Source organism: Bufo gargarizans, chromosome 4 (genome assembly GCF_014858855.1).
Source record: "Bufo gargarizans isolate SCDJY-AF-19 chromosome 4, ASM1485885v1, whole genome shotgun sequence".
NCBI lineage: Eukaryota > Metazoa > Chordata > Amphibia > Anura > Bufonidae > Bufo > Bufo gargarizans.
In genome coordinates, this window is record NC_058083.1 from 187,673,913 (window position 1) to 187,692,106 (window position 18,194).

General features: G+C 45.4%; 1 protein-coding gene across 1 annotated transcript in view; it reads right to left on the reverse strand.

Moving 5' to 3' along the window:
• The window catches only part of MCF2L2 (MCF.2 cell line derived transforming sequence-like 2), a 508,793-nt gene that overhangs the window by 162,307 nt on the left and 328,292 nt on the right, over nucleotides 1–18,194 (reverse strand). The window contains exon 16 of the mRNA XM_044288562.1: nucleotides 14,262–14,328. Within this exon, the coding sequence (XP_044144497.1) occupies nucleotides 14,262–14,328 (67 nt within the window). The remainder of the gene's footprint in view (nucleotides 1–14,261; nucleotides 14,329–18,194) is intronic.

The following is an 18,194-nucleotide window of genomic DNA, read 5'->3' on the forward strand; positions in this document are numbered from 1 at the left end:
GGCGTGTGCGTCCTCGCGCTCTAGGGTGCGCGCGCGTCGGGACTCCTAGATTCAAAGGGCCAGTGCACCAGTGATTGGTGCCTGGTCCAAAGGGGTTATTAAGGGTTAAGGTTTGTGAGAGGCAGTGCTGACTTAATTAGGCTGCACCTGTGCACTGCCCATATATACCTTCTCCTCCCACAGCCTTCTGCCGGATCTTTGTGCCTTGTGCCTCAGAGAAAGCGTTCCCTACTGTGTTAGTTTGCCTTGCCTGTTGCCAAACCCATTGCTACCGTCTACTCGCCTTTGAACCTTTGCCGCCTGCCCTGACCTCTGCTACGTCCGACTACGCTCTTGCCTTCTCCCTGTGTACCACGCCTTATCAGCTGCCAGAGAGGTCGAGTTGTTACTAGGGACACGACCTGGTAGTTACCGCCGCAGCAAATCCATCCCGCTTTGCGGCGGGCTCTGGTGAAGACCAGTAACTGCTTAGAACCGGTCCTTTAGTACAACCCGCGCCATCGCCTCTCTGGTCCAGAGGATCCACTACCTGTCCTGCCGGTACGTGACAGTAGCTCGAGGTGGAGAGAGCACTGCGACAAGAACCCACGGCACTGCTTAGGATCTCCGTCATATTTGTCTGGTAGGGACAAACGGATTCTGGAACCGGTGGCAACTGCAGGTGGAGGTGATGCAGCAGGAGCAGACGGAGGAGCTGGCTGTTGCTGAGAAGGCAGGAGCTGCTGCAACATAGCGGTCAACTGGGCCAGCAGTTGACCCTGCTGGGCCACAATGGTGGTGAGGTCCGCTAGGCTTGGCAGGGGAACATCAGCGGGATCCATGGCCGGATCTTACTGTCACGTATCGGCAGGACAGGTAGTGGATCCTCTGGACCAGAGAGGCGATGGCGCGGGTTGTACTAAAGGACCGGTTCTAAGCAGTTACTGGTCTTCACCAGAGCCCGCCGCAAAGCGGGATGGATTTGCTGCGGCGGTAACTACCAGGTCGTGTCCCCTAGTAACAACTCGACCTCTCTGGCAGCTGATAAGGCGTGGTACACAGGGAGAAGGCAAGAGCGTAGTCGGACGTAGCAGAGGTCAGGGCAGGCGGCAAAGGTTCAAAGGCGAGTAGACGGTAGCAACGGGTTCGGTAACAGGCAAGGCAAACTAACACAGTAGGGAACGCTTTCTCTGAGGCACAAGGCACAAAGATCCAGCAGAAGGCTGTGGGAGGAGAAGGTATATATGGGCAGTGCACAGGAGCAGCCTAATTAAGTCAGCACTGCCTCTCACAAACCTTAACCCTTAATAACCCCTTTGGACCAGGCACCAATCACTGGTGCACTGGCCCTTTGAATCTAGGAGTCCCGCCCTAGAGAGCGAGGACGCACACGCCGAGACGCTGGAGTGCTGCCTGGGGGCATACCCTGTGAGCGCTCCGAGGCCAGCAGGGGACCCGGAGCGCTCAGCGTAACAACTGATCATTTTTCAAATAGGGAACTGGAACAAAACCTAGTGGCTCCTTGGAATCTAGTATCGTGCCTTCATTCTAAACTGGCCTCGTTACCCAAGGATATTAAATCCTCGCTTTTACTGAGAGATACGATAGCAGCCTGGAAGGCGATCAGGAAGACAGTAGGTTTGCCTCATGCAATCTCTAAATGGATGCCGTTGTGGGGTCATCCTGGGTTCTCTTTGGGAACTAGCTCGGGACCTAATGAGCTGTGGGTCTCTAGAGGGCTGACAAGGGCGGAACATCTGATGCACCAAAGGGAGAGGCATTGGCTGACCCCGAAAGAACTTAAGGAAAAATATGCCCTGCCGGACTCCCATTTCCTGCTAATAATGCAGATTATTGGTTTCTGTTCGCACAGGTTGCGGGATCTGTCAAAGTAGGCGAGTACGAATTCCTTCGACGAGATGCTCCGTTTCTCTCCTCAAACAGTTTCCCTCTCCAGGTTGTATAGGGCTCTCTCAGGGAATTTCACGAAGGCCAAGGTGTCCACCCTTTTTAAGAAGTGGGAGAGTATCACCATGGATGATGAGATTGGGGAAAAGATCCTGGAAGGTTGGTGCAAGGTCCGCCAGTGTGTGATCAATGAGAATTGGCGTGAAACGTTTTTTAGAATGATGCATCTTGCCATTTATGGTTTTAATTTTCCAGCCTCGCCTCAGTTCCCGGATCGAATCACCCATTGTCCAAACTGTAAAATGGTTGCTACGGATTTCTGGCATGGCATATGGACATGTCCTAAGGTAGTCAAATTTTGGGCCACTGTGATTGCCTATGTCAAGACACACTGGTTGCTGGAGCTCCCTATGGAACCCCAGGCCCTGGTCTTCCATTACATACGTCTGGAAGGGGTCAGCCTGACAATCAAACTCAGATCCCAATCATTTTACACTCTGTTCTATTGGTGGCCAAAAGAGTCTTTCTTCAAAGATGGCTCATGGGTGCCATGCCAGATATCTCAGCTGTGGTCTGTGAGGTGAAAGTGTTGTTGGGCTTTGAGAGGATGAAGGCGTCAAGGCACAAGGAAGGTTCAGCCTCCAAATTCTTGAACAAATGGCGCACTTTTATGGTCGCACACTTCAGTCCGGTTGAGATTGGGGAATTGGTCAAACCCTTTCAGTACACTTCTTGGTATCTCAAAGCATCTCTAAATAATACCTTGGGCCCTCTGGCAGTGTAGCCCTGCCTTCCTCCCCCCACCCCCCCGTGCCCCTCTCCCTCCCCACTCCTCTACTTTCCCTTTCCTTCCTTTTCTCCCCGATTCTTTGATTCTTGTTTTATTTATTTTACATTAAATTGGAAAAATGCAGTCAGATTCGTATGCACAGGGTTCGTGTCCCCTTTGATGCTGTATTTAACTCTCCGGCTCCTTTTGCAGGACGCATGGGGGAAGTATGTGTACTGTGTAATCTGCGGGTACATGACCCTTGCTTTGTTTTTTCTTTGTGAATCTGCTTCAAATAAACAGAAAAAAAAAGAAAGGTTTGTAGAGAAAGGATATAAGGAAGTAGATTTGAGATTTAAGAGAGAAAATATGCGGCAAGAAAATACAGAAAGAGAAACCACAATCAGAAAAGGGCACATTCACATGGTGCGGTTTTTGTGTTGGATGTAGAAACAGGTCACAAGAAGACAAAAAGAATAGAACTAGAAGTAATATAGCTCTAACATCAAACCATAAAAAAGTGAATGGAAGTCTAACCTCTGAAAGTACAGGCGTTATATAAGTCTTAGAGTGTCCTTGTAAAATGCCAGAGAGGTCGAGTTGTTACTAGGGGACACGACCTGGTAGTTACCGTCGCAGCAAATCCATCCCGCTTTGCGGCAGGCTCTGGTGAAGACCAGTAACTGCTTAGAACCGGTCCTTTAGTACAACCCGCGCCATCACCTCTCTGGTCCAGAGGATCCACTACCTGTCCTGCCGGTACGTGACAGTAGCTCGAGGTGGAGAGAGCACTGCGACAAGAACCCACGGCACTGCTTAGGATCTCCGTCATATTTGTCTGGTAGGGACAAACGGATTCTGGAACCGGTGGCAACTGCAGGCGGAGGTGATGCAGCAGGAGCAGACGGAGGAGCTAGCTGTTGCTGAGAAGGCAGGAGCTGCTGCAACATAGCGGTCAACTGGGCCAGCTGTTGACCCAGCTGGGCCACAATGGTGGTGAGGTCCGCTAGGCTTGGCAGGGGAACATCAGCGGGATCCATGGCCGGATCTTACTGTCACGTACCGGCAGGACAGGTAGTGGATCCTCTGGACCAGAGAGGCGATGGCGCGGGTTGTACTAAAGGACCGGTTCTAAGCAGTTACTGGTCTTCACCAGAGCCCGCCGCAAAGCAGGATGGATTTGCTGCGGCGGTAACTACCAGGTCCTGTCCCCTAGTAACAAAATGCAGTCAGATTCGTATGCACAGGGTTCGTGTCCCCTTTGATGCTGTATTTAACTCTCCGGCTCCTTTTGCAGGACGCATGGGGGAAGTATGTGTACTGTGTAATCTGCGGGTACATGACCCTTGCTTTGTTTTTTCTTTGTGAATCTGCTTCAAATAAACAGAAAAAAAAAAAAGGTTTGTAGAGAAAGGATATAAGGAAGTAGATTTGAGATTTAAGAGAGAAAATGTGCGGCAAGAAAATACAGAAAGAGAAACCACAATCAGAAAAAGGCACATTCACATGGTGCGGTTTTTGTGTTGGATGTAGAAACAGGTCACAAGAAGACAAAAAGAATAGAACTAGAAGTAATATAGCTCTAACATCAAACCATAAAAAAGTGAATGGAAGTCTAACCTCCGAAAGTACAGGCGTTATATAAGTCTTAGAGTGTCCTTGTAAAATGCCAGAGAGGTTGAGTTGTTACTAGGGGACACGACCTGGTAGTTACCGTCGCAGCAAATCCATCCTGCTTTGCGGCGGGCTCTGGTGAAGACCAGTAAGTGCTTAGAACCGGTCCTTTAGTACAACCCGCGCCATCGCCTCTCTGGTCCAGAGGATCCACTACCTGTCCTGCCGGTACGTGACAGTAGCTCGAGGTGGAGAGAGCACTGCGACAAGAACCCACGGCACTGCTTAGGATCTCCGTCATATTTGTCTGGTAGGGACAAACGGATTCTGGAACCGGTGGCAACTGCTGGCGGAGGTGATGCAGCAGGAGCAGACGGAGGAGCTGGCTGTTGCTGAGAAGGCAGGAGCTGCTGCAACATAGCGGTCAACTGGGCCAGCAGTTGACCCTGCTGGGCCACAATGGTGGTGAGGTCCGCTAGGCTTGGCAGGGGAACATCAGCGGGATCCATGGCCGGATCTTACTGTCAAGTACCGGCAGGACAGGTAGTGGATCCTCTGGACCAGAGAGGCGATGGCGCGGGTTGTACTAAAGGACCGGTTCTAAGCAGTTACTGGTCTTCACCAGAGCCCGCCGCAAAGCAGGATGGATTTGCTGCGGCGGTAACTACCAGGTCCTGTCCCCTAGTAAAAAAAATGCAGTCAGATTCGTATGCACAGGGTTCGTGTCCCCTTTGATGCTGTATTTAACTCTCCGGCTCCTTTTGCAGGACGCATGGGGGAAGTATGTGTACTGTGTAATCTGCGGGTACATGACCCTTGCTTTGTTTTTTCTTTGTGAATCTGCTTCAAATAAACAGAAAAAAAAAAAAAAAGAAAGGTTTGTAGAGAAAGGATATAAGGAAGTAGATTTGAGATTTAAGAGAGAAAATGTGCGGCAAGAAAATACAGAAATTAGGAGCACAACTTAACAGGGAAATGATAGGTGTAAGTTCTCCTTCTCCACTACACACTCTTAAATGTGCATTCAAATCAAGTATATTATCCAGAAAAGTTGGGGAATCCTAAAAAATGATTCGATATTAGATACCTGCAAAACCCCCAATTATAGTACACAGCTGTTTGTAAAAAGAGAAACCACAATCAGAAAAAGGCACATTCACATGGTGCGGTTTTTGTGTAGGATGTAGAAACAGGTCACAAGAAGACAAAAAGAATAGAACTAGAAGTAATATAGCTCTAACAGCAAACCATAAAAAAGTGAATGGAAGTCTAACCTCCGAAAGTACAGGAGTTATATAAGTCTTAGAGTGTCCTTGTAAAATGCAATATGTGGGCAAAACACTTAGAAAATTAAAGGTGAGAATTGGGAAACACATAAGAAATATTAAAAAAGGATTAGATTCCCACAGTGTTTCTGCGCACTTTAAGAAGGTACAACAAAAAAATCCTACAGGTTTAAAATTTATAGGAGTGGAGTATGTACAGAAAAAATGGAGAGGAGGCGATCCAGTTAAACAAATAAATAGGAGAGAGGTAGAATGGATATACAATATGGGAACTATCAAACCGAAGGGGTTAAATATAGAATGGGATGTAAAGGCTGTGTGTATGGCGTGAAGATATCAGATATAATGTGTAAAGAGTGAAATAGATCCAATGTGTTTAGTGGCGGTAGCACCGCATCCCGACGTATGAGTGGGATGTTGGTCCTAACCTAGTAGAAAGAGTTTTTGCCTCAGTTCTATTAGATGATATACGGTACCTGCCCATAGTTTTCTGTATATATACGGCCTGAAGCTATTAGATGATATACGGTACCTGCCCATAGTTTTCTGTATATATACGGCCTGAAGCTATTAGATGATATATGGGGCCTTTGGTTGTTAATACTGTCAACTATGGGAGTGAGAGAATAATACCCCAATACATAGAGATAGGAGTTAAGGTGGTTATTTTAGGATAGAACATAGAGCAAAACCCTGCGGGAGAAGGTTTGTGCACAAATGATGTATATAATTAAATTGAGTTTTATTGGTAAATTATAAACCGGTTTTATGTTTTAGAAATGAAAGTGTATATATATAACTGATAAGGAAAATTGTATTAGAGCTATAAGGAAATAGAAAGATAAAGGATCTAATCTGTAAGGTAAGAAGATTTTGAGATGTAAAGAGTTAAGTCATATGATTTTATGATGTAGCTATAAAACACACCTTGATTTGATAAAATGGAGACGCCCCAGACGAAGCAGGAGCGAAACCCGGGTCGGGCAGCAATTTTATTGTATTTGTGATGTTGAAAGAGAAAACCTTGTGAGTGTAATAAAGCACACTGTGTACTCTTACCCACGGGCCTGCTCTATGTTAGCTTCCTCTTTCAAGGGGTATATGCAAAAAGAATATCGTTGGTCGATCCGTATACTGTGGATGAAATGAACAAGCTTGGTGCTAGGTCGGTATAGAGATTGAAGAGGTGGTGATATTTGAAAGAAGATCAAGCGAAGGAGCCACCTGAGGAATTAGTAGTTTTTGTGCAAGTTTCTATTTTAAAAAATTCAGCGCGGACCTAATATTTCTATGTTTATTTGGACTATAGGACCTATCTTCCTACTTTTAGCACTGCTGCGAAAAAGGAAAGCCCGTGAGATTAACACCATTTTGACTTGCTAATATAACGTATTAGTAAGTGACAAGACAAGTCCTTCCATTCCCTTGTTTGTTACCGTCTTCTTCACAGACAGAAGGATGCTCCAGTCCTAAACATGGCTTCTGATGGCAGGGACTAGTGTGACCCAACACATCCATCAGCAGCCTCCATGGGAAAACACTGTGCACTACTTCCCCATACACAATGCTTTCTCATTTAGGCTGCTGATGGATATGTTGGATCTCAAGTCCCTCCATCAGCAGCCGGCCATGCTGTCTGTAGAGAAGACTTCACTAGACAAGGGTGTGGTGCTTCTCAGAGGAAGGCATCGGCGCTGGCCTGCTAATAGCAACATAGCATTATGTGGCTTCTAGTACTGTTTGCAGCATATTTGTGAAAATATTCATAAAGTAATAATAATAATCATCATCCATTTGTCACCAGTTTTATTCCGAGGGCAGCATAAACTAGTGAAACAGACCCCGAGCCAAAGGCTGGTTTATTTTCCTAGACTGACTTAAAGGGAACCTGTCACCGGGATTTTGTGTATAGAGCTGAGGACATTGGTTGCTAGATGGCCGCTAGCACATCCGCAATACCCAGTCCCCATAGCTCTGTGTGCTTTTATTGTGTAAAAAACCCGATTTGATACATATGCAAATTAACCTGAAATGAGTCATGTATGTGAGAGGAGTCAGGGACAGGAGTCATCTCAGGTTAATTTGCATATGCATCAAATCGTTTTTTCCCCACAATAAAAGCACACAGAGCTATGGGGACTGGGTATTGCAGATGTGCTAGCGGCCATCTAGCAACCCATGTCCTCAGCTCTATACCCAAAATCCAGGTGACAGGTTCCCTTTAAGGCTCATGCACATGAATAGGGTCGTCTCGATACCAAAATTTTGATTTGGTTTAGATACCATAAAAAAGTACCATGCAAAAATAGAAATAAAACACAAAAAAGCCTTTCGATTATTTAAACGTAAAACGTTTATTTTATTAAACAGAAAAACCTGCACCAGATATCAGATTGTCAGAGTTCGATATTGAATTTGACAATGTAACAATGACTGACATTAACCTCACATTAACATGTTGCCCATTATGTGAGATAGTACTTTGGGGGTCACTTACTATTAATGTGAGGCACATGGGGTCCAGTCCAAAAGCGTGTGCCCAGACTGACATTAAAAATAAGTGACCCTCCACCGTGTTAAAAAATTTTTTTGCCTGCCTTTATTGTGGGCCGGGTACCTGCGCTGGCTGTTCAGTGCACTAATGTACGCTGACGCTGGGGAGAACACAAGACACAGGAGGAGGAGGATGCCGTTGTTCGCTGAGCTCACTAGCTCAGACGGCGCATCGATTTATTCCCTCCCCCGTCCCTCCTCCTGCTTTAATTAGCCACACATTCATTGGTGGCAGTGGTGCGGGCAGCCTCAGAGCCCACTCATTTAATTGGGCTCAGCGGCGGCCGCGTCATAGGAGGGAGGGACTCCCTCCCTCCCTCCTTCTCCACTGACTCTGGCCACAGAACAATAGCGCGCGCTGAGCGCCAAGTTATTTCATAAGAGAACTAACTGGGCTGCGCAGCAGCGCAGCCTAGTATTGTAAAAATGAAAGTCCCAGTACCAAATCGATACTGGTATAAAAGTATCGATTTGGTATAGAAATTTCAATACCGGAGACAGCCCTACACACGACCGCTGGATTTTTTGCGCCCCTTAAATTGCGGATTCACAAAACACGGATACCGGCCATATGCATTCCGTATTTTGCGGAACTGAACAGCTGGCCCCTAATAGAACAGTCCTATCCTTGTTTGTAATGCGGACAATAAATAGGACATGCTCTATTTTTGTGCGGAACGGCCATGCAGACATACAGTAATGCAATGCACACTTTTGTTTTTTTGCAGCCCCATTGAAGTGAATGCTTCTGCATATGAGCAACAAATAAAACGGAATAAACACGGAAAAAAATGAGCCTTTATTGTGTATGAGCCTTTATTCATTTTGCTAAAATCAGCACCGAGCAGCTCTAGCGCAAGTACACAGCACAAGTTCATGAGCAGTCACCCCCCACCAGGCGGATTGCTATAGGAAGACAGCTGTCAATCAGCAGCAGGAAGAAGTGGCAGCTCATGAATATGAGGACTCTCAGGTGTGTGCAGTGAATTGCGTGGAGTCCACTGCTTGGCTCCTACTCAATATCAATCATTTTGGGTCAGTTCAATAAAGTGACACAGCGGTTTGCTCAGGGTCTCTGTCACCAGTAGATAGGGCAGAATTAGGGCTCATGCACATGAACGTGGTTTATTTTCATGTCTGTTTCGTTATTTTGTGTGGACCGTATGCAGAACCATTCATTTCAATGGGTCTGCTCAAAATACAGAAGTTTCTGTATGTCTGTTCCGCAAAACAATAGAACATGTCCTATTATTGTCCGCATTACGGACAAGGATAGGACTGTTCTGTTAGGGGCCAGTTGTTCCGTTCGGCAAAATACGGAATGCACATGGACGCCATCCGTATTTTTTGCAGATCCGTGTTTTGCGGACTCCAAAATACATACGGTCGTGTGCATGAGGCCTAAAACTGGTGACAGATTCCTTTTAAATACAGAGTGCAATGGATTTCTTCAATGAAACAAAATGACAGACATTTAACTAATGAAGCTGACGGTATCCGCAAACTGCTGTTTTATTCTGTCACCTGATGACCATAATGCAAATGGTCAGGATGAACATTCATGTTATGTCACTACATCGAGAGGGGATCAGTGGTGGTGGAATTGTACCAGACACTTCTACTGACAGAAATATCCAGCATGATCCAAATGAAATAGGCATATCATAAATAAGCACAGCATTTACAAACTGGTATCATAGCCCCTGGACTTCCACGTGTGTCAGATTATGCATGTTTGGACCACCGACAATCACCCTGGTTTCCCCTCAAGCAAGTCCAGTACATGTCTATTGTCACTACGTTCTAAGTGATTACCCCTGGAAATACCTGTAACACAGAGCTCTGCTGATAAGACAACTACATCCACTAGTCTGGAGGGCCTTGCTAAGCCGGTTTCATGGCTATTGTCTCTATTCCATGTACTTTGTTCCACTTTCTGACAGTATGCTATGTGGTAGTGCACAGTAATGACATACCTTGCCCTGTTGCTGCGCAGGTACTGGTTGAACTTTACCATCCCTTTAAAATGGCCACACATAAGTAAACTTGGCACCAAACTGGTTGAGGACTGGCCTAATTTTAAATAAATGATCAAATCTCAGATCATTTTGTCACGGGCATCGTTATAATGCTAAAATTTCCAGGTTGCTTCAAATCGTGTGCGTCATTGTCATACGGTAAACTGGAGTGTGGTACAAACATCTGCACTCCAACACTGTCTAAGGCCTCCTGCACACGAGTGTATGGGTTTGCGTTTTTAACGCTTTTTTGTTTCGGTAGTGTTTCCATTTGGTTCCCATGATCCGTTTTTTGCGGATCGCAAGTGGAAACGGAAAAATACAATAATGTTTACACAGTAAGTACATAAAAAAATATGGGCTGGGCATCAAATTTTTAATAGATGGTTCCGCAAAAACGGAACGGATATGGAAGACATGCGGATGCATTCAGTTTTTTGCGACCCATTGACTTGAATGGAGCCACGGAACGTGATTTGCGGACAATAATAGGACATGTTCTATGTTTGAACGGAACGGAAATACAGAAACGGAAGGCATACTGAGTACCTTCGGTTTTTTATTTTTTTTTGCGCATCCATTGAAATGAATGGTTCCGCATACGTTCCGTATATGGAATGCAAAAAAACTAAACGGAAAAGGGAAAAAAACATTTCTGTGCAGGAGGCCTAACTTGTGGCTTTTTTTTTACAAGGTCCATATGTAGCACAAACCCCCAAAATATACATTAGTAAAAAAAGATCATTTAGTAACAAAAACAAGTAACACTGGTGTCGAAAACTGAGCACAGATACGATCTGAGATGGGCGTCACTGATCAGTACTCAGCAGCCGCAAGACGAACACAGGAAACAAAAAAAAAAGCATAAAGCAACAGTGCCAAAAAGTCAGCACGAATTACAAAAAAAAAAACTCCTGCATACACACTGATCAGAACTTGATGGCCACAGCTCACAAGCTGAAAAATTGGTGCCGGTCTGAGTAATAAAAATAAGTGACAAAAAGCATTCACTGATGGCTTGGCGTCCACTGAAAGAACATTGGGGGCGGACGGGGGGGGCGGACGGGGGGGGGGGGGGGGCGGGGGGGGGGACATGGATTGAGAATAAGGAGATGGGATCAGGGATCAGATCATACCATTCTGATAATGTTGATAACAGAACCTGTCACCTCTTTTACAGTGAAGAAGCTGGGACTGGGGATGCAGTTAGCTAAGATGCAGTTAGCCATCTTAGCCTGGTCATGGTGCGAACGCTATGTTTGCAGCGCCGTGTGTATATATATGATGCCCGTCCTTAAAGGGGTTGTCTGCTTTTCCTATATTGATGACCTATTCTCAGGATCAGTCATTAATATCAGATTGGCCGGGGCCCAAATGTCAGCACCCCGACTGTTAAGCTGTATGAAGAGAAAGCGGCGCTTATATAAGTGCTGCCTTCTCTTCACTGTTTACCTGCTCGCCATAGACATTGCAGCAGCAAGCAGTAAAATTACAGCTCTTCTGTACCATTCACTTCAATGGGATTGCTCCGTCCTGTTCAAGTGAATAGGCACTTCAAAGACATACTGATAGGGAAGTTAGATTAAGGCCTGATGCACACGACCGTAGGTGCCCCGTGCTGCGGACCGCATATGCGAATCCGCAATACACGGGCGCCGTTCCGTGGGCATTCCGCATCACGGATGCGGACCCATTCACTTCAGTGGGTCCGCAAATCCGGAGATGCGGAATGGTGCGGAACGGAAGCACGGAACGGAACTCTACGGAAGCACTACAGAGTGCTTCTGCAGGGTTTCGTCTCGTACTTCCGTTCCGCAAAAAGATAGAACATGTCCTATCTTTTTGCGGAACGGGCAGATTGCGGACCCATTAAAGTGAATGTGTCCGCAATCCACTGCGGCTGCCCCACGGACGGTGTTCGTGCATTGCGGGGCGCACGCGATTGTGTGCAGGAGGCCTTATGCTAATGTCTGTAAAACGCTGCAGAATAAGTGCATAAAATAAATAAAATAAAAAATTGTAATTACTCTGATCGCCACCACAGTGTTGGTGATGAGCAGGTAAACTGAGAACACAGCGGTCATATGTTCTCTTCATACAGCTAATCTGTGGGGGTGCCGGGAGTCAGACCCCCAGCAGATATGATATTGATGACCTATCCTGAGGAGGGCAGGCTGGCAGGCCCGTCTCATTTATCATTTTCTACGCCTATTATTAAGACCGGCGTCTAAAACACCAGTCTTAATAAATGGCCTCCATAGTTTTATCTCTACTAAAGTCGCTAATCAGACCACACTCGGAATATTGTGAACAATTTTGGGCACCAGCCAATAGAGGGACACACGAGGGAAGTAATTAAGGGATTGTGTGATTTGGGTTTGTTGTGAAATGCTATGAAATATATCATTGCACAGTATCAAGATCTTTCTAATGATCTCTTTATACCTAGGCCTGTAACCATGACAAGAGGGCATCTTCTACGTCTGGAGGAAAGACCCATCATCATAGACAGGTATTCTTTGCTGTAAGAGCAGTGAGAGAACGCCCTGCCATAGCATGTTAGGTACTAGAATTCTAAACAAAGAACATGTATCCAGGGACTCATTCTGATTGCTATTAGAGATGAGCGAATCGAATTGCACGAAGTGGAATTTGATCAGAATTTCAGGATAAATTTGATTTGCCTCGAAGCCAAATTTCCTTGTGGTTCGTGTAAGCGAATCGATTTAATCTGAAATAGTGTAAAAAAAAAAAAAATAAATCATAGTAACCTCCTCCATTTGCTTGTGACGGGCCGCCAGCCACCATCTTGATTAAAGACCTCGGCCGAAATCCCGTGCATGGTGACATATGACATCATCACGTCGGCCGGCGTGATGACGTAATCTCGCGCCAGATCTTTAAGCAAGATGGCGGCTGGCCCGTCACAAGCAAATGCAGACGGTAAGTTTGATTTATTTATTTATTTATGTTAATTTTACACCGTTTTTACACTCAGATGCCTCGATCATGTATGAATGTGGCATCTGAGGTGTACAATGACGGGGGGAGGCGCTATCGCAGCTCCCTGTCATTGCACCCACTACAAGTAGTAATTTGTCACAAAGCTAATTTTTTTTTTAATTCGCCGAATCAGCCCAATCGAACTTTTGAAAAATTTGCTCATCTCTAATTGCTATATTTGAAGTCAGGAAATTTTTCTCCCTCGACTTATCTAGGACATTCATGGTATATCATCAATGTAATAAGATAGGTGTGGGTCCCACCTCTCTGACCAACTCCCATCTCCAGAATGGGGCCACAGAAGTGAAGAGAGAGCAGCCATGAACGCACAGTCACCCTCCGTTCACAGCTATAGGAGTTCTGAAATAACTGAACACTGGCTTGGCTATTTCCAGCAGTCCCATAGCTGTGAACAGAGAGGCGGCCGCGTTGTGCTTGCATTTACCGCTTTGGGACTTCTGAAAACTAGAGTTGAGCGAAGCGAGCTTCGCATGCTTAATTCAAAGTCACTTAGTTCAAAACTTCGGAATAATACTGTACGGAGATTACAGTATTAGAATGTATGGTCTCCGATGAGCCGAAGTAAGTTATTCATGAAGTCGCACGTGACTTCGTTGAATAACTTCGGCAATTGATTTTTAAAGTGGAAAACCACTTTAGAACTTGAAACCAAACTCGGCTTTGGTTTCGTGGTACTAGTCTGTACTGCTCTACTTCACTTTGCGGGTCCCGTTCTAGAGATAGAAGCAGGTCCTAGAAGTGAAACCCGAACCTATACGACATTGACGGCATATCCTAACAATATGCCATCAATGTCCCAGACAGGTCAACCAATTTAAGGTGGAGTTTCTGTCATCCTCTGAATCAACACAGTAGAATTCTAGGTTGGACTTGATGGATCTGTACTTTTTTCCAAAGTTACAATTATGTACTAGTGAAGTATAAGTAGTGTAAACTACTATAACAACAATGGCCACTTCAATGCTGCAGCATGCATACATTTAAGAGAACGGAAAGTAAAGATAAAACAGAAGATGGATTAGAATGAACAGATCAAATGAATGGAAGTTGAAGGCAATGAGGAAGTATCAAGACATGAAGGTTTGACACCCCAACCTTATAGGATCTTACCTCAATAATACTTTGAAGCTCCTCTACATAAACACGTTCTGTTTCAATCAGTTCATTTATAATATGGCTGCCAATACAAAAACAGAGACATTTTTTAAGACCCGCATCATTTCCTTTATTGTTACCAAGTGCAGTACTGTGTTATTTAGTGACCCCGCTGAACTCTTATGTGCCTGTCTAATATCATCATTTACTGTCATAAAATGCACTTTACAGAATCAGAAGAAGTAATCGGCATCATTTCTTCGAACTGGTCCACGGTTCTTACAATCAGTATATCCGGCATGCAACACTTGTCTTTCTCAAGAAAGCCAATTTACACAAGTAGAGGAAGTAGAAGCCCGTGGTTGTAGCCCATCAGGTAGTTACACATCCATTTCATGGGTTTGCAAATGTGACATCGTTAATAAGAAAGAAAAGATTTCTAAATCCAGCTGTTAGACTTCTGCTTTTTTAGGACTCCCTGGGGGAAGGGGTTAAACAGCAGGTCACAATATCATTCAAGACCATTTGAGGCACTCATGAACTGGTGCACATCATCTAAGCATTTTTGACAATGCTGATATTGGACAGGGGTGGACTGGGAAGTTAAAGTGGAAAAAAATAAAAAAATTAAGTTGTAGGGGGGTCCAAATTGACAGAAGGCAGGGCCAATATAAATAGGCATGACCAGCAATACTATAGTGTAGCACAAAATACTGCCCCAGCAAGACCAAATACACAGCGCAGCACAAAATACTGCCACCCCTGCCACAGAATTCAACTCTCCAGAGGATGGCAATACAGTTGAATGCAGGAGGGCATTTTCTTCTGCTAGCCAGGTGCTCCTAGCATTCATTAAAGGGGTTGTGCAGTGATTTACATTGATGACCTATCCTCAGGATAGGTCATCAATACCTGATTAGCGAGGGTCTGACACCCGTCACCCTCGGGTGACGGAGGCAGTGCTTCCTGGTCTTTGCACTGCTTAACAGCGGCATAGTGTAATTACAAGTACTCGCTCTATTCAAGTGAATGGAGCAAGTACTTCTTATCACACTGCACTTACAAGACGAAGTGTAGTGTAATGAACAGGAAGCGGCACTCCTCTTCAAACAGCTGATCGGCGAGGGTGCCAAGTGTCGGACCCCCCAAATCAGATATTGATGACCTATCCCGAGGATCGATCATCATTATAAATCATTGCACAATGCCTTTAATGCTGAGAGCATCAGATAGCTATGCATCTGACCGGCAGCCACAAGGAAACCTTGGGCGGCCCCCTGGTCCTCGGCCCATCAGGAAATTTTTCCTGTGGGGTCTATGGCCATTCTACCCCTGATATTGCATTAATCCATTTGTAGGAAATTTGCCCATTTAGGGTCCATTCACACGTCCGCAAAATGGGTCCGCATCTGTTCCGCAATTTTGTGGAACAGGTGCGGACCCATTCATTTTTAATGGGGCCGGAATGTGCTGTCCGCATCTGCATTTGCGGATCCGCACTTCCGTTCCGCCCAAAAAAGTGAACATGTCCTACTCTTGGCCGCAATTGCGGACAAGAAAAGGCATTTTCTATGAGAATGCCGGCGATGTGCGGTTCGCAAAATGCGGAACACACATTGCCAGTGTCCGTGTTTTGCAAAACACATACGGACATGTGAATGGACTCTTAATATGTAATATTTATACAGATGCTGTGGGTGATAACATACGAATATTATGTAGCACCACAACATGAGAGCAATGGGCAAGATGTACTAGGCTAAATGAGCCAGAATTTTGACTTGATTTGCATCAAGAACTGGTGTACACCTTTTTTTTACACGTGCTAAGGGTCATGGCGTAGGGGCACATGCAAATGGGGGTGGCTTATTAGTAAATGGCCATGGCTTCAGATGCGCCAACCAAAAGGTGGTGTAAACCTAGACAAAATTGTGTAATGGTGCATCTAGCATGAGCCACTGTAATACATTTGGTGCATCTTTACGCTGTCTAGTCAAAATTTACCCTGTCTAGATATTCAAAAAGATTAGAAAATCTACAGCAATATGCTACCATGACACCTTTGGGAGGTGACTGCTGTATAAACTATATGTATTATTGCATTGGCGCCAGTATACTGTTGTGAATACCAAAGTGTTGCATAAAGACATTGGGGGTCAGTCTCTGATACCCGTTGCACTGCCAGAGGAGGGGGCATCCACTGCCCATCTGTGCACCTGGAGTGAAGTCTACTCCGGCCCCAGACTGGAGTAGATTTCAAGTGTCATTTATGCCAGTTTCCCGGTGTAATTGATAGTGATGTTGCTGGGGCCACTCCCTGGTGTCACAAAAACACAATATGTGACAGAATTTTGTTGCATGGGTGGATTGGGACTTTTTTCACCAAACTGTTGTTAGTAAATGAGCCCTATTCTCTCTGAGAATGTAATGTGGATACTGGATGGGGAGTGGGGTAACGACTGGTTATAGACTGGGAACAAGGAAGATGCAGTATCTGCATGCAATTTATTTTATATTCTCTTCTCTCTATGCTTGAATGGGTTTACCCCAAGTACTCTCATTTACTACCACACTTGAAAAAAATAATCATGGTTTAAGTGGCTTTTATTTCCAATTTAGATTTTCTGCCATACAAGGTCAAAACGCATTATGCCAACAACATGTGCTGAAAATAAAATCAATTAACATGGTTCAATGGGTTGTCTCATCTGAGACGATGGCTAGGATATGCCCACATTGTCTAATAGCTGCGGGTCTGACCTTTGGGACCCGCACCTATCTCCTAAACGGAGCCGCAAAAGTGGCGGGGGGCGCATTGAGAATGCGCCGTCCATTAATTTCTATGGGGCCGCCGAAAATAGCCAATCTCTGGCTCAGCTGTTTCCGTCCAAAGAAGTGAATGGGAGCGGTGGCCGGTCATGCGTGGTGTGCTCCCATTCACTTCTATGGGGAGAACGCTTGGTGGTGGCCGGACCGGAGTCCTCCAGCCACCACTTTGGCCCGCTACGTTCTTGATATAGGTGCAGGTCCCAGTGGTGGGACCTGCTCCTATCAGACATTGGGGGCATATCCTAGTGATATGCCCCCATTGTCTCAGATGAGACAACCCCATTAACCACAGAAATTTTAAATGACATCCCTCAGCAGATTTGAATTTGGCTGACCTGTTTCATGGGCGCTTGGCAGCTGAACGCATCTGGGTTGGTCTCATGTTCATATGTGCCCGCATTGCTAAGAAAAATGGTGTTGCAGTATATGCAAATGAGTCTCTAGGAGCAATGGAGGCGTTGCTGTTACTCCTAGAGGCTCAGCTCTCTCTGCCACGTCCTCTGAGTGCTGAGCCTTTAGAAGTAATGACGACGCGCCTGTTGCTACTAGAGGCTCATTTGCATACATTTGGATCCGGTTGTATTATGTCTTATATAGCCAAGACGGATCTATCTTGAACACCATTAAAAGTCTATGGAAAATGGATCCGTCCCCATATATTTACAATGTGATCCGTCTTGCTCCACACCACATCGCGGGCAGAAAAACGCTGCTTGCGGCATTATTCTGTCCGCGATGGGAGCACAACCAAATGGAATGGAATGCATTCACTCCGTTTCGTTCAGTTCAGTTTTGTCCCTATTGACAATGAATGAGGACAAAACTGAAGCATTTTCAACCGCTATTGAGATCCTATGACGGATCTCAATAGTGGAATTGAAAACGCTAATGCGAAAGTAGCCTAACCAATAAGTAGGTATATAAAAAAACTGTACATGGTATTACTACTGAAAGAATGCCAGTATGACAATGGGGTCAGTAACACACTGCTGACATTGTGCAGTCAGTCATACCTGAAACCTGACTCCTGAAATAATACTCGCTTTCTGCATCGATATTCTAACTGGAAATACCTGAAACGAGCAGATCCCAAAATGTACCTGATTATGCAGGCAGGGA